The sequence below is a fragment of the Dendrobates tinctorius genome, unplaced genomic scaffold (assembly GCF_039654945.1).
Source record: "Dendrobates tinctorius isolate UK_male_01 unplaced genomic scaffold, ASM3965494v1 ptg000322l, whole genome shotgun sequence".
NCBI lineage: Eukaryota > Metazoa > Chordata > Amphibia > Anura > Dendrobatidae > Dendrobates > Dendrobates tinctorius.
In genome coordinates, this window is record NW_027361989.1 from 4,456,982 (window position 1) to 4,479,148 (window position 22,167).

The window sequence follows — 22,167 nt, forward strand, 5'->3', positions numbered from 1 at the left end:
TGTGGACAAATCTGAACTAATCATCTTTCCCCCATCTCACAGATCTTCCTTACCCGACCTTTCTATAACAACTGACATCACGCTTTCCCCCCTACCGGAGGTCCGCTGCCTCGGAGTAACCCTTGACTCTGCCCTGTCCTTCAAACCGCACATCCAAGCTCTCTCCTCCTCCTGCCGCGTCCAGCTCAAAAATATTTCCAGAATCCGTCCCTTCCTCAACCTGCTAAACTACTTGTGCATGCCCTCATCATCTCCCGCCTTGACTATTGCAACATCCTTTTCTGTGGCTTCCCTGCTAACACCCTTGCACCTCTCCAGTCCATCCTTAACTCTGCCGACTGACTAATTCATCTCTCTCCTCACTACTCCTACGCTTCTCCCCTTTGCAACTCTCTGCATGGCTCCCATTCACTCAGCGTATCAAATTCAAATTACTAATACTGACCTACAAGGCCATCTATAACCTGTCTCCTCCATATATCTCAGAACTAATCTCCCGATACCTTCCCTCACGTAATCTCTGGTCCTCCCAAGACCTCCTTCTCTCCTCCACACGTATTCACTCCTCAACCAACCGCTTCCAAGACTTCTCCCGAATAGCCCCCATCCTCTGGAATTCCCTGCCCCAACACGTCCGGCTATCATCCACACTCGGATCCTTCTGACGGAACCTGAAAATCCACCTCTTCAAAAAAGCCTACAGCCTGCAATGATCCCGCTGAATCCTCATCACTACTGGAGCTACCGCCTAACCATCACTGGAGCTGCTGCAACCCCCCCAACCTACTGTCTCCTTCCCCACCATCCTGTAGCATGTAAGCCCGAAAGGGAAGGGTCCTCTCTCCCCTCTGTATCAGTCTGTCATTGTTAGTTTGCTTACTGTAAGTGATATCTGTAATTTGTATATAACCCCCCTTCTCATGTACAGCACCATGGAATCAATGGTGATCTATAAATAAATAATAATAATAATAATGCCCCAGCAATGTCACCTCTCCAATCAGCAGATCAATCATCTTGTAGATGAGGTCTAGGTTCTTCTGGTGATTGATGTCCTCATGGATCAGGGGGTGAGGTGGAGGCCCCGTGATTGGGCTCAGGGGTCTTCCCCATCTCTCAGACACAGGGTCCTGACAGCGATCACTAGAGGTCTTCTTCACCACTGTGTAATCCTGGTTATGGAGAGACACATTAATAAATCTCACTCCAGACATTTCCGGAGTCCTCACCTCTCCAGTTCTGTCCATCTGTTATTCCCATAGATAAGAATGATGTAATGTGACGTCATCAGAATCTCTCACCTTTCCTGTGAGACGGAAGAGGATCTGTAGGGTGAGGTGTAATATCCTCTCCGCCATCTTGTCTCTGTCCATATCCATCCTTGATGGGTAAATCAGGAAAATTCTCTTTTGTAGAAGATCTTCACTGAGAGGATCCGATATTGTAGAGACCTGAATGAGAAGAAGATGAGCCAATGTAACATCATAAGAATCCTGTGTAATAATACAATTACTGGAGATAATAAGGGAAACATTTGAGGAGATTTATTATCTTACAGGGTTTAGTTTTCTCCCCTGACATCTACTAATAAAACCTATATATTTAGGCCACAGACAACAAGCAGTTTCCTCCTCGGAGTCGGCAGCTGAACACGTTCCTCATAGACTCATCTTCCATAACGCTAATTCTCGTCTCATTTACCGACACTGGAATCGGCATTAGCAATACTGCAGGAGATATTCATTACACGCGACATGAGAAATAACTCCTTCATGATGAGGACGACATCTTCATGTTCTACTGCGGCTCTAGAGACAGATTTGGCCAGAGTCGGTCACTGCCTCCATCCCCACCGGCCGTCTATATGAAGGTTTCCCGTCTTCCCCGCACTGGAATCTTCTATCGACGTTAGATCTCAGCTCTGAGTCACACACAGAAGTTTGAGGCTTTTACAAAAGATTTTTAGTTTCCACAATCAACACAGACAGAAATGATCTGACCCCAAAGTCTCCATGTACAGTGATTTATGGGGATTATTTCTGGCCTTAGGCTTTCCTACATTACATGAAAAACTCCAGAAAAAGCCGATATTAAAATGTTTTTAAAGAAAATTGGTTCCAACAATTCTTGTAAGAAGAAAAAAAATATGCAAAAAGTAGAAGACACATTTTATAAATTTTAACATGTTGAACGTTTATTAAAAAGAAATGAATCTTTTTGGTCCCCAGAACATAGATGTACACCGCAGGGACGGCACAGAGGAGGCTTCAACAAAAACCCTGACAGTTTAACCACTTGCTGCTGTGAAAAGCAAACATGGCATCTAAGAAGGTGTGACAGAGTTTGGCTGAATGCCCCCCGCTTCCAAGTCCTCGATAGTATGGGGCGGCCTAGTTACTCCGATACTTACATGCCTAATAATGGGGTCTGGGCTGCAATGTATGAAGGTCTATTAGGCCGGGCCAGAGACAGCGTCCAATAAGTTACCTTATAACGCCCCCATACACATTAGACTAAAGTTCCATGAAAGCACTGATTTCGGGGGGTTTGGCCGACAATATAACGTATTTGGGGGCCTCCTGACAGATGATGTCAGGGCAGAGAAGGATCTGACATCCTGAATTTCAGAGGATAATCCGTTTGTTCTTCCTGTAGATAATCCTCCTCTAGAGGAGTCTGGAGGCGACTCTCTCATACAGACCACAGGAAAGCTGGAATATTTGTGTGTATGGGGGAGTCGGGAGAGATCGCCGTCTGCCAAATGACCGTCCAGTCGACTCTGATCTCATGTGTATGGGGCCGTTAGTATTACACTGACAGGCAGTGATGATACACGGCACTACAGTAGTACAGGGCATCACCGGAGCCATCAGAGGCTTGTATGATCGCACTGATCAGAGGGGTTTAAAAAAGGTTTAAAGTGGAAAAAATATCACAGTTTCAGTAACAAGAAATATCCATCACTATATGGAAAGCAGAGTCACAGCACAATGTTAGTTACGTCACATCTATAACTACTTTATTATACTCTATTGTCCTGTACACAGTGGAGTAGATAGAAATCACAGATCCCACAGCAATAGCTGGAATTGGACCCTCCAACGTAAAGAAAAAAAATCTCTCTCTCTATATACACTGTTCAAAAAAATAAAGGGAACACTTAAACAACAGAATATAACTCCAAGTAAATCAAACTTCTGTGAAATCAAACTGTCCACTTAGGAAGCAACACTGATTGACAATCAATTTCACATGCTGTTGTGCAAATGGAATAGACAACAGATGGAAATTATTGGCAATTATCAAGACACCCTCAATAAAGGAGTGGTTCTGCAGGTGGGGACGACAGACCACATCTCAGTACCAATGCTTCTGGCTGATGTTTTGGTCATTTTTGAATGTTGGCTGTGCTTTCACACTTGTTTTAACATGAGACGGACTCTACAACCCACACAAGTGGCTCAGGTAGTGCAGCTCATCCAGGATGGCACATCAATGCGAGCTGTGGCAAGAAGGTTTGCTGTGTCTGTCAGCGTAGTGTCCAGAGGCTGGAGGTGCTACCAGGAGACGGGCCAGTACACCAAGAGATGTGGAGGGGGCCGTATGAGGGCATCAACCCAGCAGCAGGACCGCTACATCCAACTTTGTGCAAGGAGGAACAGGAGGAGCACTGCCAGAGCCCTGCAAAATGATCTTCAGCAGGCCACAAATGTGCATGTGTTTGCACAAACGGTTACAAAACAACTCCATGAGGATGGTCTGAGGGCCCGACGTCCACAGATGGGGGTTGTGCTCACAGCCCAACACCGTACAGGACACTTGGCATTTGCCACAGAACACCAGGATTGGCAAATTCACCACTGGCGCCCTGTGCTCTTCACAGATGGAAGCAGGTTCACACTGAGCATATGTGACAGCCGTGACAGAGTCTGGAGACGCCGTGGAGAGCGATCTGCTGCCTGCAACATCCTTCAGCATGACCGGTTTGGCAGTGGTCAGTAATGGTGCGGGGTGGCATTTCTTTGGAGGCCGCACGATGTTGGGCTGTGACCACAACCCCCATGGAGACACAATTGTGCCTTTACCTGGAGATAAATTCCCAGTGGGGGCAATTTCCAAAATGCAATAACTTAAGTGGGGAATTCAGCTCTTTTCACAATTAAGGGATCTGTATATGGAGTCTACAGACTACAGTGGGGAAAATAAGGATTTGTTACGCTGACAATTTTGGGGCTAAAGTCACATTTTTGTGAGGAAATAAAGTACAATTGTCATTTTTTCCTTCCACGTTGCTTAAATTCCTCTCACACTGTCCGAATTCAGATATTGTCCTGTCAGAAAGGAGAATACAGGGAGCGAAAGGGTTAATAGGACTCACAGGAGGAACCGGCCCAGAAAGCAGAAGATCCAGGAGTGTCTGCCTCATATATGACTGCTCTGTGTGCACAGAACCTGTGATGAGGTCACAGGAGGGGAGGAGCCAGGGGTCACATGATCAGGGGCCTCAGTGTGTGCAGGACTCAGTGTGCTGGAGCGCTCCCGATAATCAGCTGCGTGTGTCACGCTGTGTGATAGTCACAGCACCTGCATGGAGGGCGACACATGCAGCTGATTATCGGGAGCGCTCCAGGGATCCGGGGTCCCGATGCAGCTATTCGGTAAGTGATATTAACCAATAACAACTTCTCCGACGATATTCGCTCATCTCTAGTAATAACAGCTCAAAGAAATTCACCAAACTTTTCATTAAGTTTAATAGTAAGACCCTATTAAATATTGAGCACCAGTGGGATGAAGCATTGACAGCGGCATGTAAAAGTGTGGACGCCCCGGGTCAAGATGACCGTTATTGTGAGCAGTAGTAAGATGAAGATGAAATGATCTCTAAAAGGCCGAACCTCTAAGATGACACATGGCCTTTGTATCTTAGGCAAAGGTAATAATAAAAAATAAATATATATAGAGACTTTTTTACAATTTCATAATTGCAAAAAGGAAAAAGGGCGATGCAAAACTTTGGGCACCCTTGGAGATTTGTGTACTGAGATAATTATGACCAAGATTTCACACCTTAATTAGCTTGTTAGGGTTATGGTGAGATCACATGGTGACCAGGAGCTACAGTCTGAGGAAAGGGCTAAAAAGCCTTCACTAGACCCCTGTACAGCTATATAATGAGGACCAGGCTTTATAGTGAAGGGACAGGAGTGAGGGCCTGTTCCCTGGAGCTACAGTCTGAGGAAAGGGCTAAAAAGCCTTCACTAGACCCCTGTACAGCTGTATAATGAGGCCCGGGCTTTATAGTGAAGGGACAGGAGGGCCTGTTCCCAGGAGCTACAGTCTGAGGAAAGGGCTAAAAAGCCTTCACTAGACCCCTGTACAGCTGTATAATGAGGCCCAGGCTTTATAGTGAAGGGACAGGAGTGAGGGCCTGTTCCCAGGAGCTACAGTCTGAGGAAAGGGCTAAAAAGCCTTCACTAGACACCTGTACAGCTGTATAATGAGGCCCAGGCTTTATAGTGAAGGGACAGGAGTGAGGGCCTGATCCCAGGAGCTACAGTCTGAGGAAAGGGCTAAAAAGCCTTCACTAGACCCCTGTAGAGTTGTATAATGAGGCCCAGGCTTTATAGTGAAGGGACAGGAGTGAGGGCCTGTTCCCAGGAGTTACAGTCTGAGGAAAGGGCTAAAAAGCCTTCACTAGACCCCTGTACAGCTGTATAATGAGGCCCAGGCTTTATAGTGAAGGGACAGGAGTGAGGGCCTGATCCCAGGAGCTACAGTCTGAGGAAAGGGCTAAAAAGCCTTCACTAGACCCCTGTAGAGTTGTATAATGAGGCCCAGGCTTTATAGTGAAGGGACAGGAGTGAGGGCCTGTGCCCAGGAGCTACAGTCTGAGGAAAGGGCTAAAAAGCCTTCACTAGACCCCTGTACAGCTGTATAATGAGGCCAGGCTTTATAGTAAAGGGACAGGAGTGAGGGCCTGTTCCCAGGAGCTACAGTCTGAGGAAAGGGCTAAAAAGCCTTCACTAGACCCCTGTACAGCTGTATAATGAGGCTCAGGCTTTATAGTGAAGAGACAGGAGTGAGGGCCTATTCCCAGGAGCTACAGTCTGAGGAAAGGGCTAAAAAGCCTTCACTAGACCCCTGTACAGCTGTATAATGAGGCCCAGGCTTTATAGTGAGGGGACAGGAGTGAGGGCCTGATCCCAGCAGCTACAGTCTGAGGAAAGGGCTAAAAAGCCTTCACTAGACCCCCTTACAGCTGTATAATGAGGCCCAGGCTTTATAGTGAAGGGACAGGAGTGAGGGCCTGTTCCCAGGAGCTACAGTCTGAGGAAAGTGCTAAAAAGCCTTCACCAGACCACTGTACAGCTGTATAATGAGGCCCAGGCTTTATAGTGAGGGGACAGGAGTGAGGGCCTGATCCCAGGAGCTACAGTCTGAGGAAAGGGCTAAAAAGCCTTCACTAGACCCCCGTACAGCTGTATAATGAGGCCCAGGCTTTATAGTGAAGGGACAGGAGTGAGGGCCTGTTCCCAGGAGCTACAGTCTGAGGAAAGGGCTAAAAAGCCTTCACTAGACCCCTGTACAGCTGTATAATGAGGCCCAGGCTTTATAGTGAAGGGACAGGAGTGAGGGCCTGATCCCAGGAGCTACAGTCTGAGGAAAGGGCTAAAAAGCCTTCACTAGACACCTGTAGAGTTGTATAATGAGGCCCAGGCTTTATAGTGAAGGGACAGGAGCGAGGGCCTGTGCCCAGGAGCTACAGTCTGAGGAAAGGGCTAAAAAACCTTCACTAGACCCCTGTACAGCTGTATAATGAGGCCCAGGCTTTATAGTGAAGGGACAGGAGTGAGGGTCTGTTCCCAGGAGCTACAGTCTGAGGAAAGGAGTAAAAAGCCTTCACTAGACCCCTGTACAGCTGTATAATGAGGCCCAGGCTTTATAGTGAAGGGACAGGAGTGAGGGCCTGTTCCCAGGAGCTACAGTCTGAGGAAAGGGCTAAAAAGCCTTCACTAGACCCCTGTACAGCTGTATAATGAGGCCCAGGCTTTATAGTTAAGGGACAGGAGTGAGGGCCTGATCCCAGGAGCTACAGTCTGAGGAAAGGGCTAAAAAGCCTTCACTAGACCCCTGTAGAGTTGTATAATGAGGCCCAGGCTTTATAGTGAAGGGACAGGAGCGAGGGCCTGATCCCAGGAGCTACAGTCTGAGGAAAGGGCTAAAAAGCCTTCACTAGACCCCTGTAGAGTTGTATAATGAGGCCCAGGCTTTATAGTGAAGGGACAGGAGCGAGGGCCTGTGCCCAGGAGCTACAGTCTGAGGAAAGGGCTAAAAAGCCTTCATTAGACCCCTGTACAGCTGTATAATGAGGCCCAGGCTTTATAGTGAAGGGACAGGAGTGAGGGCCTGTTCCCAGGAGCTACAGTCTGAGGAAAGGGCTAAAAAGCCTTCACTAGACCCCTGTACAGCTGTATAATGAGGCCCAGGCTTTATAGTTAAGGGACAGGAGTGAGGGCCTGATCCCAGGAGCTACAGTCTGAGGAAAGGGCTAAAAAGCCTTCACTAGACCCCTGTACAGCTGTATAATGAGGCCCAGGCTTTATAGTGAAGGGACAGGAGTGAGGGCCTGATCCCAGGAGCTACAGTCTGAGGAAAGGGCTAAAAAGCCTTCACTAGACCCCTGTAGAGTTGTATAATGAGGCCCAGGCTTTATAGTGAAGGGACAGGAGCGAGGGCCTGTGCCCAGGAGCTACAGTCTGAGGAAAGGGCTAAAAAGCCTTCACTAGACCCCTGTACAGCTGTATAATGAGGCCCAGGCTTTATAGTGAAGGGACAGGAGTGAGGGCCTGATCCCAGGAGGTACAGTCTGAGGAAAGGAGTAAAAAGCCTTCACTAGACCCCTGTAGAGTTGTATAATGAGGCCCAGGCTTTATAGTGAAGGGACAGGAGTGAGGGCCTGTTCCCAGGAGCTACAGACTGAGGAAAGGGCTAAAAAAACCTTCACTAGACCCCTGTACAGCTGTATAATGAGGCCCAGGCTTTATAGTGAAGGGACAGGAGTGAGGGCCTGATCCCAGGAGCTACAGTCTGAGGAAAGGGCTAAAAAGCCTTCACTAGACACCTGTAGAGTTGTATAATGAGGCCCAGGCTTTATAGTGAAGGGACAGGAGCGAGGGCCTGTGCCCAGGAGCTACAGTCTGAGGAAAGGGCTAAAAAACCTTCACTAGACCCCTGTACAGCTGTATAATGAGGCCCAGGCTTTATAGTGAAGGGACAGGAGTGAGGGTCTGTTCCCAGGAGCTACAGTCTGAGGAAAGGAGTAAAAAGCCTTCACTAGACCCCTGTACAGCTGTATAATGAGGCCCAGGCTTTATAGTTAAGGGACAGGAGTGAGGGCCTGATCCCAGGAGCTACAGTCTGAGGAAAGGGCTAAAAAGCCTTCACTAGACCCCTGTAGAGTTGTATAATGAGGCCCAGGCTTTATAGTGAAGGGACTGGAGTGAGGGCCTGTGCCCAGGAGCTACAGTCTGAGGAAAGGGCTAAAAAGCCTTCATTAGACCCCTGTACAGCTGTATAATGAGGCCCAGGCTTTATAGTGAAGGGACAGGAGTGAGGGCCTGTTCCCAGGAGCTACAGTCTGAGGAAAGGGCTAAAAAGCCTTCACTAGACCCCTGTACAGCTGTATAATGAGGCCCAGGCTTTATAGTTAAGGGACAGGAGTGAGGGCCTGATCCCAGGAGCTACAGTCTGAGGAAAGGGCTAAAAAGCCTTCACTAGACCCCTGTACAGCTGTATAATGAGGCCCAGGCTTTACAGTGAAGGGACAGGAGTGAGGGTCTGTTCCCAGGAGCTACAGTCTGAGGAAAGGAGAAAAAAGCCTTCACTAGACCCCTGTACAGCTGTATAATGAGGCCCAGGCTTTATAGTTAAGGGACAGGAGTGAGGGCCTGTTCCCAGGAGCTACAGTCTGAGGAAAGGGCTAAAAAGCCTTCACTAGACCCCTGTACAGCTGTATAATGAGGCCCAGGCTTTATAGTTAAGGGACAGGAGTGAGGGCCTGATCCCAGGAGCTACAGTCTGAGGAAAGGGCTAAAAAGCCTTCACTAGACCCCTGTACAGCTGTATAATGAGGCCCAGGCTTTATAGTGAAGGGACAGGAGTGAGGGCCTGATCCCAGGAGCTACAGTCTGAGGAAAGGGCTAAAAAGCCTTCACTAGACCCCTGTAGAGTTGTATAATGAGGCCCAGGCTTTATAGTGAAGGGACAGGAGCGAGGGCCTGTGCCCAGGAGCTACAGTCTGAGGAAAGGGCTAAAAAACCTTCACTAGACCCCTGTACAGCTGTATAATGAGGCCCAGGCTTTATAGTGAAGGGACAGGAGTGAGGGCCTGATCCCAGGAGCTACAGTCTGAGGAAAGGAGTAAAAAGCCTTCACTAGACCCCTGTAGAGTTGTATAATGAGGCCCAGGCTTTATAGTGAAGGGACAGGAGTGAGGGCCTGTTCCCAGGAGCTACAGACTGAGGAAAGGGCTAAAAAAACCTTCACTAGACCTATGTACAGCTGTATAATGAGGCCCAGGCTTTATAGTGAAGGGACAGGAGTGAGGGCCTGATCCCAGGAGCTACAGTCTGAGGAAAGGGCTAAAAAGCCTTCACTAGACACCTGTAGAGTTGTATAATGAGGCCCAGGCTTTATAGTGAAGGGACAGGAGCGAGGGCCTGTGCCCAGGAGCTACAGTCTGAGGAAAGGGCTAAAAAACCTTCACTAGACCCCTGTACAGCTGTATAATGAGGCCCAGGCTTTATAGTGAAGGGACAGGAGGGCCTGTTCCCAGGAGCTACAGTCTGAGGAAAGGAGTAAAAAGCCTTCACTAGACCCCTGTACAGCTGTATAATGAGGCCCAGGCTTTATAGTTAAGGGACAGGAGTGAGGGCCTGATCCCAGGAGCTACAGTCTGAGGAAAGGGCTAAAAAGCCTTCACTAGACCCCTGTACAGCTGTATAATGAGGCCCAGGCTTTATAGTGAAGGGACAGGAGTGAGGGCCTGTGCCCAGGAACTACAGTCTGAGGAAAGGGCTAAAAAGCCTTCACTAGACCCCTGTAGAGTTGTATAATGAGGCCCAGGCTTTATAGTGAAGGGACAGGAGCGAGGGCCTGTGCCCAGGAGCTACAGTCTGAGGAAAGGGCTAAAAAACCTTCACTAGACCCCTGTACAGCTGTATAATGAGGCCCAGGCTTTACAGTGAAGGGACAGGAGGGCCTGTTCCCAGGAGCTACAGTCTGAGGAAAGGGCTAAAAAGCCTTCACTAGACCCCTGTACAGCTGTATAATGAGGCCCAGGCTTTATAGTTAAGGGACAGGAGTGAGGGCCTGATCCCAGGAGCTACAGTCTGAGGAAAGGGCTAAAAAGCCTTCACTAGACCCCTGTAGAGTTGTATAATGAGGCCCAGGCTTTATAGTGAAGGGACTGGAGTGAGGGCCTGTGCCCAGGAGCTACAGTCTGAGGAAAGGGCTAAAAAGCCTTCCCTAGACCCCTGTACAGCTGTATAATGAGGCCCAGGCTTTATAGTGAAGGGACAGGAGGGCCTGTTCCCAGGAGCTACAGTCTGAGGAAAGGGCTAAAAAGCCTTCACTAGACCCCTGTACAGCTGTATAATGAGGCCCAGGCTTTATAGTGAAGGGACAGGAGTGAGGGCCTGTGCCCAGGAACTACAGTCTGAGGAAAGGGCTAAAAAGCCTTCACTAGACCCCTGTAGAGTTGTATAATGAGGCCCAGGCTTTATAGTGAAGGGACAGGAGCGAGGGCCTATGCCCAGGAGCTACAGTCTGAGGAAAGGGCTAAAAAGCCATCACTAGACCCCTGTACAGCTGTATAATGAGGCCCAGGCTTTATAGTTAATGGACAGGAGTGAGGGCCTGATCCCAGGAGCTACAGTCTGAGGAAAGGGCTAAAAAGCCTTCACTAGACCCCTGTACAGCTGTATAATGAGGCCCAGGCTTTATAGTGAAGGGACAGGAGTGAGGGCCTGTGCCCAGGAACTAGTCTGAGGAAAGGGCTAAAAAGCCTTCACTAGACCCCTGTAGAGTTGTATAATGAGGCCCAGGCTTTATAGTGAAGGGACAGGAGCGAGGGCCTATGCCCAGGAGCTACAGTCTGAGGAAAGGGCTAAAAAGCCTTCACTAGACCCCTGTACAGCTGTATAATGAGGCCCAGGCTTTATAGTTAAGGGACAGGAGTGAGGGCCTGATCCCAGGAGCTACAGTCTGAGGAAAGGGCTAAAAAGCCTTCACTAGACCCCTGTACAGCTGTATAATGAGGCCCAGGCTTTATAGTGAAGGGACAGGAGTGAGGGCCTGTGCCCAGGAACTAGTCTGAGGAAAGGGCTAAAAAGCCTTCACTAGACCCCTGTAGAGTTGTATAATGAGGCCCAGGCTTTATAGTGAAGGGACAGGAGCGAGGGCCTATGCCCAGGAGCTACAGTCTGAGGAAAGGGCTAAAAAGCCTTCACTAGACCCCTGTACAGCTGTATAATGAGGCCCAGGCTTTATAGTTAAGGGACAGGAGTGAGGGCCTGATCCCAGGAGCTACAGTCTGAGGAAAGGGCTAAAAAGCCTTCACTAGACCCCTGTACTGCTGTATAATGAGGCCCAGGCTTTATAGTGAAGGGACAGGAGCGAGGGCCTGATCCCAGGAGCTACAGACTGAGGAAAGGGCTAAAAAACCTTCACTAGACCCCTGTACAGCTGTATATTGAGGCCCAGGCTTTATAGTGAAGGGACAGGAGTGAGGGCCTGATCCCAGGAGCTACAGACTGAGGAAAGGGCTAAAAAACCTTCACTAGACCCCTGTACAGCTGTATATTGAGGCCCAGGCTTTATAGTGAAGGGACAGGAGTGAGGGCCTGAGCCCAGGAGCTACAGACTGAGGAAAGGGCTAAAAAGCCTTCACTAGACCCCTGTACAGCTGTATAATGAGGCCCAGGCTTTATAGTGAAGGGACAGGAGTGAGGGCCTGTGCCCAGGAGCTACAGTCTGAGGAAAGGACTAAAAAGCCTTCACTAGACCCCTGTACAGCTGTATAATGAGGCCCAGGCTTTATAGTGAAGGGACAGGAGTGAGGGCCTGTGCCCAGGAGCTACAGTCTGAGGAAAGGGCTAAAAAGCCTTCACTAGACCCCTGTACAGCTGTATAATGAGGCCCAGGCTTTATAGTGAAGGGACAGGAGTGAGGGCCTGAGCCCAGGAGCTACAGACTGAGGAAAGGGCTAAAAAAAACCTTCACTAGACCCCTGTACAGCTGTATAATGAGGCCCAGGCTTTATAGTGAAGGGACAGGAGGGAGAAAAGTGGGGAAAGGAGCCAGAAGAGCCGGACTGCCCATCACTAACCTGCAGAGCCGCACTCCACATATATGGCTGCTCTGTGCACAGGACCTGTGATGAGGTCACAGGAGGGGAGGAGTCAGGGGTCACATGATCAGGGGCCTCAGTGTGTGCAGGACTCTGCTGTGCTGGTTGTCATGGTGCTGGATGAGGGGAAGTTTCTGTGTGGGGTCAGGAGGGGTTTACAGGGTGGATGTAGCAGAGCCGTGTGTGTACGAGGTGTACGAGGTGTACGGAGCGGAGCCATGTGTGTACGAGGTGTACGGAGCGGAGCCATGTGTGTACGAGGTGTACGGAGCGGAGCCGTGTGTGTACGAGGTGTACGGAGCGGAGCCGCGTGTGCACGAGGTGTACGGAGCGGAGCCGCGTGTGTACGAGGTGTACGGAGCGGAGCCGTGTGTGTACGAGGTGTACGGAGCGGAGCCGCGTGTGTACGAGGTGTACGGAGCGGAGCTGCGTGTGTACGAGGTGTACGGAGCGGAGCCGCGTGTGTACGAGGTGTACGGAGCGGAGCCGCGTGTGTACGAGGTGTACGGAGCGGAGCCGCGTGTGTACGAGGTGTACGGAGCGGAGCTGCGTGTGTACGAGGTGTACGGAGCGGAGCCATGTGTGTACGAGGTGTACGGAGCGGAGCCGTGTGTGTACGAGGTGTACGGAGCGGAGCCGTGTGTGTACGAGGTGTACGGAGCAGAGCCATGTGTACGAGGTTTACGGAGCGGAGCCGCGTGTGTACGAGGTGTACGGAGCGGAGCCGCGTGTGTACGAGGTGTACGGAGCAGAGCCGCGTGTGTACGAGGTGTACGGAGCGGAGCCGCGTGTGTACGAGGTGTACGGAGCGGAGCCGTGTGTGTACGAGGTGTACGGAGCGGAGCCGTGTGTGTACGAGGTGTACGGAGCGGAGCCGTGTGTGTACGAGGTGTACGGAGCGGAGCCGTGTGTGTACGAGGTGGACGGAGCAGAGCCGTGTGTGTACGAGGTGTACGGAGCGGAGCCGCGTGTGTACGAGGTGTACGGAGCGGAGCCGCGTGTGTACGAGGTGTACGGAGCGGAGCCGCGTGTGTACGAGGTGTACGGAGCGGAGCCGCGTGTGTACGAGGTGTACGGAGCGGAGCCGCGTGTGTACGAGGTGTACGGAGCGGAGCCGCGTGTGTACGAGGTGTACGGAGCGGAGCCGCGTGTGTACGAGGTGTACGGAGCGGAGCCGCGTGTGTACGAGGTGTACGGAGCGGAGCCGCGTGTGTACGAGGTGTACGGAGCGGAGCCGCGTGTGTACGAGGTGTACGGAGCGGAGCCGCGTGTGTACGAGGTGTACGGAGCGGAGCCGCGTGTGTACGAGGTGTACAGAGCGGAGCCCTGTGTGTACGAGGTGTACTGAGCGGAGCCGCGTGTGTACGAGGTGTACGGAGCGGAGCCGCGTGTGTACGAGGTGTACGGAGCGGAGCCGCGTGTGTACTAGGTGTACGGAGCGGAGCCGTGTGTGTACGAGGTGTACGGAGCGGAGCCCTGTGTGTACGAGGTGTACTGAGCGGAGCCGTGTGTGTACGAGGTGTACGGAGCGGAGCCGCGTGTGTACGAGGTGTACGGAGCGGAGCCGTGTGTACGAGGTGTACGGAGTGGAGCCGTGTGTGTACGAGGTGTACGGAGTGGAGCCGTGTGTACGAGGTGTACGGAGTGGAGCCGTGTGTACGAGGTGTACGGAGCGGAGCCGTGTGTGTACGAGGTGAAATGTTTTAGACTCAAATTTTTCTATTTCACAGAGAGTAAAATGGAGCCATAATTTACACAGAAATTTCTCCCAAACCTGAGGTCAGGAATGACTGCACACGGCCGGGCTCCAATGGGGAGAGTCACTGTTTTGCTTTTTGGAGCACTAATTTGGCAGTCCTAGCTTGTGGGGGCCAGTTGTAAAGCCCCCGATGATCGTGGACAACGTACGACCCCCTAAAGTTACCCCATTTCAGACCCTGTACTCATCAGGGAAGTCATCTAAGGGTGTAATGGGCATTTTTATCTTACAGGTGTCACTGATTTCTTTACTACTTGCTGTGAAGATAATATTACATGTGTTCCGAGGTGCAGCGAGTGGTTCAGCTCAAGGACATCTGAGTGGGCTCCTAACCAGATGTTATGATGGTGCCTCACATGCCTTGTCAGTGCCTCTCTTCTCACTATGGTCACTGCAGCTTCTCAGTGGGTCGACCTCCCAGGGTTGTGGGGTACTCGGTACCGGGCCCTATGAGCTTCAATGGGAGATGTCACGGCAGCTGGGACGTGGCCCGTGGCCCTGGGCGCCCATTGTAAAAGGAGTTGTTGCAGTGTGCTTAGAGTGATGAAAGTTTATGAGTGATTCGTGACGCCACCTGTGGTGTTCGGCAATAGAGATGTAAGCCGACGCTGCAGACAGATCCTCTGGGACAGATGGTGTGGTGCAGCAGTGATGTTATAGCCCACCACAGGCAGGGCTGTAGTCCCAGGGCAGTGTAGAGACGCGTTGCAGGAATGGTGCAGTGTAGGCACAGGGATGCAGCGGTGCCAGGTGTGTGTGACGCGGGAATGAGTGGAGGACACCAGGGCATGTAGTTCCAAAGCTTTACTCACAGTCTGTTGTACAAACAGGTGCCTGCCTCCATGCCGTGTCCTCCGGGTTAGGGACTCAGTCAACCTCCAGGCCAGATGGAATACTCCTTTCCAACACTCCGCCCACATGTACCTTTCTGAACGTCTCCTCTTATAGCGCCTTTAAATGAAGTACTCCTAGTACTGAGTTACACTGGAGTTCCTCCTGTCCGATGTTCTTATGAACTCTACTAGTACGGCAGACAGCTGTAGCCTGCTTCGGGGACTCCTTGCTACTAAGTCCCGGCTCACTATCCAGTTGCTGTTGTGCCCCCAAGTCTTGTGTGGGAATAAAGCGGTCACTCCTTCTATTCCTCCGGTGTCTGCTGCAGGACCATTAGTGTTGTGAGTTCATTCTCCCCTTCACCTTTGATGTCTGATGTACTCCCTCTGCTGGTGAAGAGAGGTAGTGAAATTGATTGGGATGGGAAGAACCTGTCATCTGAACAGGCGGAGTGTGATTGGACATCTGGAATTTCTGAGTGGATATAAGGCAGCCGACGCCCTGCAGGGTTGCTGGTGATCCTTTCTGCTCTGAGCTCTTGCATCCAGTTTTAGTTCCTGTCTACTAAAAGATAAGTTTTTGCCCTGCTGTTATTCCATGAGATTTTGTCTGGTTTCCTTAGTGTTTATATTCAGCCAGTCCTGGTTGGGATTGGCTGAATTCCATTTTTGTCTCTGATCAGTTTATCTCTTTGCTCTGTTTTCAGAATATACCTGAGTGCTGATATAGTGGTTTTGAAGTCTAGCGACTTCAGGGCCTTTTTCCCTATCAGACGGTTGGGACATTTTTGGTAGGGTTTTTTGCGGATTGCAGCCAGCATCTTTTCTGTCCTGTCCTATCTAGTTAGTTGGGCCCCATCATTTGCTCAGCCTGTCTTTCTGTCTGTGTTTGTGTTTTCATCTGTATTTCACCGACAATACATGTTGGGGGCTGTCTATTGCTTTGGGGTCTGCTCTGGGGCAGTTTAGATTTCCCCTTTCCTTCTTTAGGCTTATGTAGTTCTCCGGCTGTGACGAGGGGTCTAGGGCACCGTAGGAACCCCCCACGGCTACTGTTAGTTGTGGTGTATAGGATCAGGGGTCTGCAATCCGATAGCTACCAACCACTCCTGTTTTCTGGACTTAGCTTGTATTTTTGTTTTCTCCTCCTCCGGTGACTCATTCATAATAGAATCACCAGCCATACCGCAGATTCTAGGGTACTCAATAGCAGGAAAGAATTGTAAAAAAAAAAAAGTGTCAGAATTTTTCTTTAGTGTATATTTTTTCCTCTATTTCTCTGAGGCTGTAGGGGGAATTTTTTCTCAATGGAGATTAAGCAATTGTCTGATCGTGTGGAGCAGCTTACTGCTGAAGTGCGGGGAATTTCCACCTATCTTGCTCATTCACATGCTGCTGAACCAAAGATCCCTACTCCTGATGTGTTTTTTGGGGATCGGTCTAAATTTCCTAATTTTAAGAATAATTGTAAATTATTTTTTGCCTTGAAGCCTAACTCATCGGGGAGCTCCGTGCAGCAGGTTAAAATTGTCATCTCTTTGCTGCGCGGCGATCCCCAGGATTGGGCGTTTTCTTTGAAACCTGATGATCCTATTCTGACTGATGTGAACACATTTTTTCAGGCCTTGGGGTTGTTGTATGATGAACCTAATGCTATTGATCAGGCTGAAAAGGCCCTGTTGGCATTGAGCCAGGGTCCAGATTCTTCAGAGTTGTACTGTCAAAAATTCCGAAAGTGGGTGGTCCTCACTACCTGGAATGATGGTGCCTTGGCAGCTCTCTTTCGGAAGGGTTTGTCAGAAACCGTAAAAGATACTATGGTGGGATTTCCTGTTCACTCTGGTCTTGACGATTCTATGTCATTAGCCATTCAGGTTGATCGGCGTTTGCGTGAACGCAAAACTGCACGAGAGGTGTTGCCACCTGTTGAACAAATGTCTGAACCTATGCAATGTGATAAGAGTTTTGTCTAGGGCGCAACGTCAGGAGTTCAGAGGGCGTAATAAGCTGTGTTTTTTCTGTGGAGATGCCTCTCATATTATTTCTGTCTGCCCTAAATGAGAGAAACATTTTGCACACACATTTGCTGTGGGTGGTGTTCAACCTAAGTTTCTTCTGGCAATTACTCTGACCACATTTTCCGCTAAGGCTTTTGTGGATTCGGGAGCAGCTCTGAACCTGATGGACTTGGATTTTGCTAAACGTTGTGGGTTTCCTATGACACCTCTGCGGACGCCTATCCCTTTGAGGGGTATTGATGCTACTCCTTTGGCGAAGAATAAACCTCAGTTTTGGTCCCAGGTCGTAATGCGGGTCGCCCCAGACCATCAAGAAAATTGCAGATTTTTGGTGTTGCATAATTTGCATGATACCCTCATTCTGGGGTTTCCCTGGTTGCAAATCCATAATCCAGTTTTGGATTGGAAATCTTTGTCTGTGGTGAGTTGGGGTTGTAGGTGTGCCCTTAGTGACGCTCCTGTTTTCTCCACCTCTCCCCAGTCGCATGATGTTCCTGACTATTTGGCTGATTTTTATGATGTATTTAGTGAGAATGAGTCTGTGTCTTTGCCTCCTCATAGAAGTTATGACTGTGCAATTGAGCTGAGCCCTGGGTGTAAATTTCCCAAGGGTCGACTTTTCAATTTATCAGTACCCGAGCACAAGGCTTTGCGATCCTATATTAAGGAGTCGTTGGAGAAGGGTCATATTAAACCATCCTCTTCACCCTTAGGTGCTGGGTTTTTTTTTGTGGCCAAGAAAGATGGTTCATTAAGGCCTTGTATTGACTATCGTTCCCTCAACAAAATTACTATTAAATATCAGTATCCGTTACCCCTGATTTCTGATCTATTCTCCATAGTTAAAGGTGCTTGCTGGTTTACCAAGCTTGACCTCAGGGGGGCATATAATCTTATTCGCATTAAGCAGGGGGATGAATGGAAGATGGCATTTAATACTCCGGAGGGACATTTTGAGTACCTGGTGATGCCTTTTGGGCTCACTAATGCCCCTTCTGTCTTCCAGTGCTTCATGAATGATATTTTCCGAGACTTTGTGGATAAATTTTTGATCATCTATCTGGATGATATTTTGATCTTTTCCAAGGATTGCGACTCTCATGTGGAACATGTTCGGACTGTGTTCCGGATTTTGAGGGAGAATTCCCTGTATATCAAGGGATCGAAATGCCTTTTTGGTGTACAGAGGATTTAATTTTTGGGATTTATTTTGTCTCCGTCAACTATTGAAATGGACCCGGCCAAGGTACAGGCCATTTATGATTGGGTTCAGCCCACTTCTTTGAAGGCCCTCCAGAAGTTTTTGGGTTTTGCTAATTTTTATCGTAAATTTATAGCTAATTTTTCTGGTATTGCCAAACCATTGACTGATTTGACTAAGAAGGGGGCTGATGTGCTGAATTGGTCTCCGGAGGTTGTTTCTTCTTTTCAGGAGCTGAAGCGAAGGTTCACTTCTGCTCTGGTTTTGCGGCAACCTGATGTCTCACTCCCGTTTCAGGTAGAGGTGGACGCTTCTGAGATTGGTACAGGAGCTGTTTTGTCCCAAAAAGATCCTGTAACATCTAAAATGAATCCCTGTGCTTTCTTTTCCCGAAAGTTCTCCCCATCCGAACGTAACTATGATGTGGGGAATCGGGAACTGTTAGCCATGAAATGGGCATTTGGGGAGTGGAGACATTGGTTGGAGGGAGCTAAACATCAAGTCGTGGTCCTTACTGACCACAAGAATTTGATTTACCTGGAGTCGGCCAAACGCTTGAATCCTAGACAGGCTAGGTGGGCCTTGTTTTTCACACGTTTTGATTTTGTGGTCTCTTTTCTTCCGGGCACTAAGAATGTCAAGGCAGACGCACTCTCTAGGAGTTTCTTTGCTGATTCTCCTATTGTGACCAAGCCTGCTACCATCTTAGGTGAGGGGGTAGTTCTTTCTGCCATCTCGCCCGATTTGAGACATGTTCTGGAAGAGTTTCAGGAGGACAAACCTGAGCGTTGTCCCATTGGAAAATTGTATGTTCCTGACCAGTGGAGAAAGAGAGTGATGTCTGAGGTTTATTGCTCCGCATTGGCTGGTCATCCAGGTATTTTTGGTACTAGAAATTTGGTGAGTCGTTCTTTTTGGTGGCCTGCCTTGTCTCGTGATGTCAGGAATTTTGTGTAGTCCTGTGGGACTTGCTCCCGGTCTAAACCTTGTTCTCGCTCTAGTGGGTTGTTGATGCCTTTGCCGGTGCCCCGGAGGCCATGGACCCATATTTCAATGGATTTTTATCTCTGATATGCCTGTTTCTCAGAGAATGACTGTTATTTGGGTGATTTGTGATAGATTCTCTAAGATGGTCCATCTTGTACCACTCCCTAAGTTGCCATCTTCCTCAGAGTTGGTGCCCTTGTTTTTGCAACAGGTGGTTCGCTTGCACGGGATTCCTGAGAACATTGTATCTGACAGAGGAGTTCAGTTTGTTTCTAGATTTTGGAGGACTTTTTGTTTCAAGCTGGGAATTCAGTTGTCCTTCTCCTCTGCGTTTCACCCTCAGACCAATGGGCAGACGGAGAGAACAAACCAGACTTTGGAGTCATATTTGAGATGTTTTATTTCTGCTGATCAGGATGATTGGGTTTCATTTTTGCCCTTGGCCGAATTTGCTTTAAATAATAGAGCTAGTTCTGCCACTTTGATGTCACCTTTTTTTGTAACTTTGGGTTTCATCCTCTATTCTCTTCAGAGCAGGTGGAGTCTTCTGCCTACCCAGGTGTTGACACTGTGGTGGAGAGAATGCACCAGATCTGGGACCAAGTGGTGGATAAGTTGTCTCTCTCCCAGGAAAAGGCCCAGCGGTTTTCCAACCGGCATATGACCATTGGTCCCCGGTTTAAGGTGGGTGATATGGTTTGGTTGTCATCAAAGAATATCTCTATGAAGGTGGCTTCTCCAAAATTTAAACCTAGATTTATTGGACCTTACAAGATTTTGGAGATTCTTAATCCGGTCTCTTTTCGATTGGCTCTTCCTGTTACATTCAAGATCCATAACGTGATTCATAAGTCTCTGTTAAAGAGGTTTGTTGAGCCAGTAGTTCCTGTGGTGGCACCTCCTGACCCTGTATTGGTTGAAGGTAATGTGGAATATGAGGTTGAGAAGATACTGGATTCACGTCTGGCTAGACGGAGACTCCAGTATTTGGTTAAATGGAAGGGTTATGGCCAGGAGGATAATTCTTGGGTCCCTGCATCCGATATTCATGCCAAAAGATTGGTTCCTGCTTTTCATCGGGCCCATCCTGATCGCCCTGGTGGCGTGGATGAGGGTTCGGTGACCCCTCCTCAAGGGGGAGGTACTGTTGTGAGTTCATTCTCCCCTTCACCTTTGATGTCTGATGAACTCCCTCTGCTGGTGAAGAGAGGTAGTGAAAGTGATTGGGATGGGAAGAACCTGTCATCTGAACAGGCGGAGTGTGATTGGACATCTGGAATTTCTGAGTGGATATAAGGCAGCCGACGCCCTGCAGGGCTGCTGGTGATCCTTTCTGCTCTGAGCTCTTGCATCCAGTTTAGTTCCTGTCTACTAAAAGCTAAGTTTTTGCCCTGCTGTTATTCCATGAGATTTTGTCTGGTTTCCTTAGTGTTTATATTCAGCCAGTCCTGGTTGGGACTGGCTGAATTCCATTTTTGTCTCTGATCAGTTTATCTCTTTGCTCTGTTTTCAGAATATACCTGAGTGCTGATATAGTGATTTTGAAGTCTAGCGACTTCAGGGCCTTTTTCCCTATCAGACGGTTGGGACATTTTTGGTAGGGTTTTTTGCGGATTGCAGCCAGCATCTTTTCTGTCCTGTCCTATCTAGTTAGTTGGGCCCCATCGTTTGCTCAGCCTGTCTTTCTGTCTGTGTTTGTGTTTTCATCTGTATTTCACCGACAATACATGTTGGGGGCTGTCTATTGCTTTGGGGTCTGCTCTGGGGCAGTTTAGATTTCCCCTTTCCTTCTTTAGGTTTATGTAGTTCTCCTGCTGTGACGAGGGGTCTAGGGCACCGTAGGAATCCCCCATCGCTACTGTTAGTTGTGGTGTATAGGATCAGGGGTCTGCAATCCGATAGCTACCAACCTCTCCGGTTTTCTGGACTTAGCTTGTATTTTGTTTTCTCCTCCTCCGGTGACTCATTCATAACACATTAGTATCCATACAACCTCGGGGATCGGGCTCCGGCCTTGCGCTTAGAACTTCTAGGAAGGGTTCTCTTCTAACCCACGTCCTCTGTTCTCATTTACTGCTCACATTCCGTACTAATCTTTCTTTCTATAGAAAATCAGGCTTTCAGTCTATGTTGCTCTCTCTCTCTTCCTTTCCCGTGCCAGCAGACCCAGGTCACTGGGATCTGCTGCAGCACTTCCATCCATCTATCCCTCTCTCCGGGGATCTTCTTCTCTCTCCTTACTCAGCAACTGACTCCTCTCCCAAACTCTCCCCGCTCTCTTTAATGTAAACTAAACTCCACCCACCACCCAGCACGTTTCGTGTTCCAAGCAGGGAGCCACCAATGGGTGCTTTGCTACACTCCAAGCAGGGAGCCGCCGAAGGTGCTTTTCTACACTACATTGTGGTGTGGGGTGCAGGTGTTGGAGTGTGGTCAGGAGTCTCCAAGTTACCTGAATGGTGGGGTACCACACCTCAGGAGGAGGTGCAGTACCTCTGTGGCAGCTGAGCCTCAGGGGTGCCACATACCCCCCCGTTAAACACAGCACGTCTGCGTGCTGCAAGGGAAACAAAGTTGACAATACAGGAACATACAAATTTTTATATTGCATAATGAACATGTCTTATACTAAACTTCACAATGTGGGAGGCACTGTTTCTTGAACGTTACAGTTTAACTGTCTATCAATATTTAAAGTTATGCTACCTAATTTAAAGTGCCATGGAAGCAAATAGTAACACATTTTCTAGCAATACATTGCCTTTCTGTCATTCTTCACATTTTCTACTTTTCTTCTTCTTACCCTTAATTGACAACTGCTGGTGTCTGGTTCATCATCTGCATATTTTTGTTCAATTCTCCCACCATCTACTAACCTCCCTAAATCGGACATTTCCCTTTCTGTGGGTGGTACCACAATAACACCCCGGCAGCAGGCATGCTGTCTAGGCATTATG

The 22,167-nt window shown here is 49.1% G+C and overlaps 1 protein-coding gene across 2 annotated transcripts in view; it reads right to left on the reverse strand.

The window, feature by feature from the left end:
* Positions 1 to 12,427, reverse strand: part of LOC141074041 (uncharacterized) — a 34,640-nt gene extending 22,213 nt beyond the window's left edge. For both annotated transcript variants that reach the window (XM_073561560.1, XM_073561559.1), the window contains exons 1-3: positions 12,392 to 12,427; positions 1,302 to 1,451; positions 993 to 1,172 (exon numbers count right to left, since the gene is read on the reverse strand). In XM_073561560.1, coding sequence (XP_073417661.1) covers positions 993 to 1,172; positions 1,302 to 1,451; positions 12,392 to 12,412 — 351 coding nt within the window. In that variant the 5' untranslated portion in view covers positions 12,413 to 12,427. The remainder of the gene's footprint in view (positions 1 to 992; positions 1,173 to 1,301; positions 1,452 to 12,391) is intronic.
* Positions 12,428 to 22,167: the final 9,740 nt, after the last annotated feature.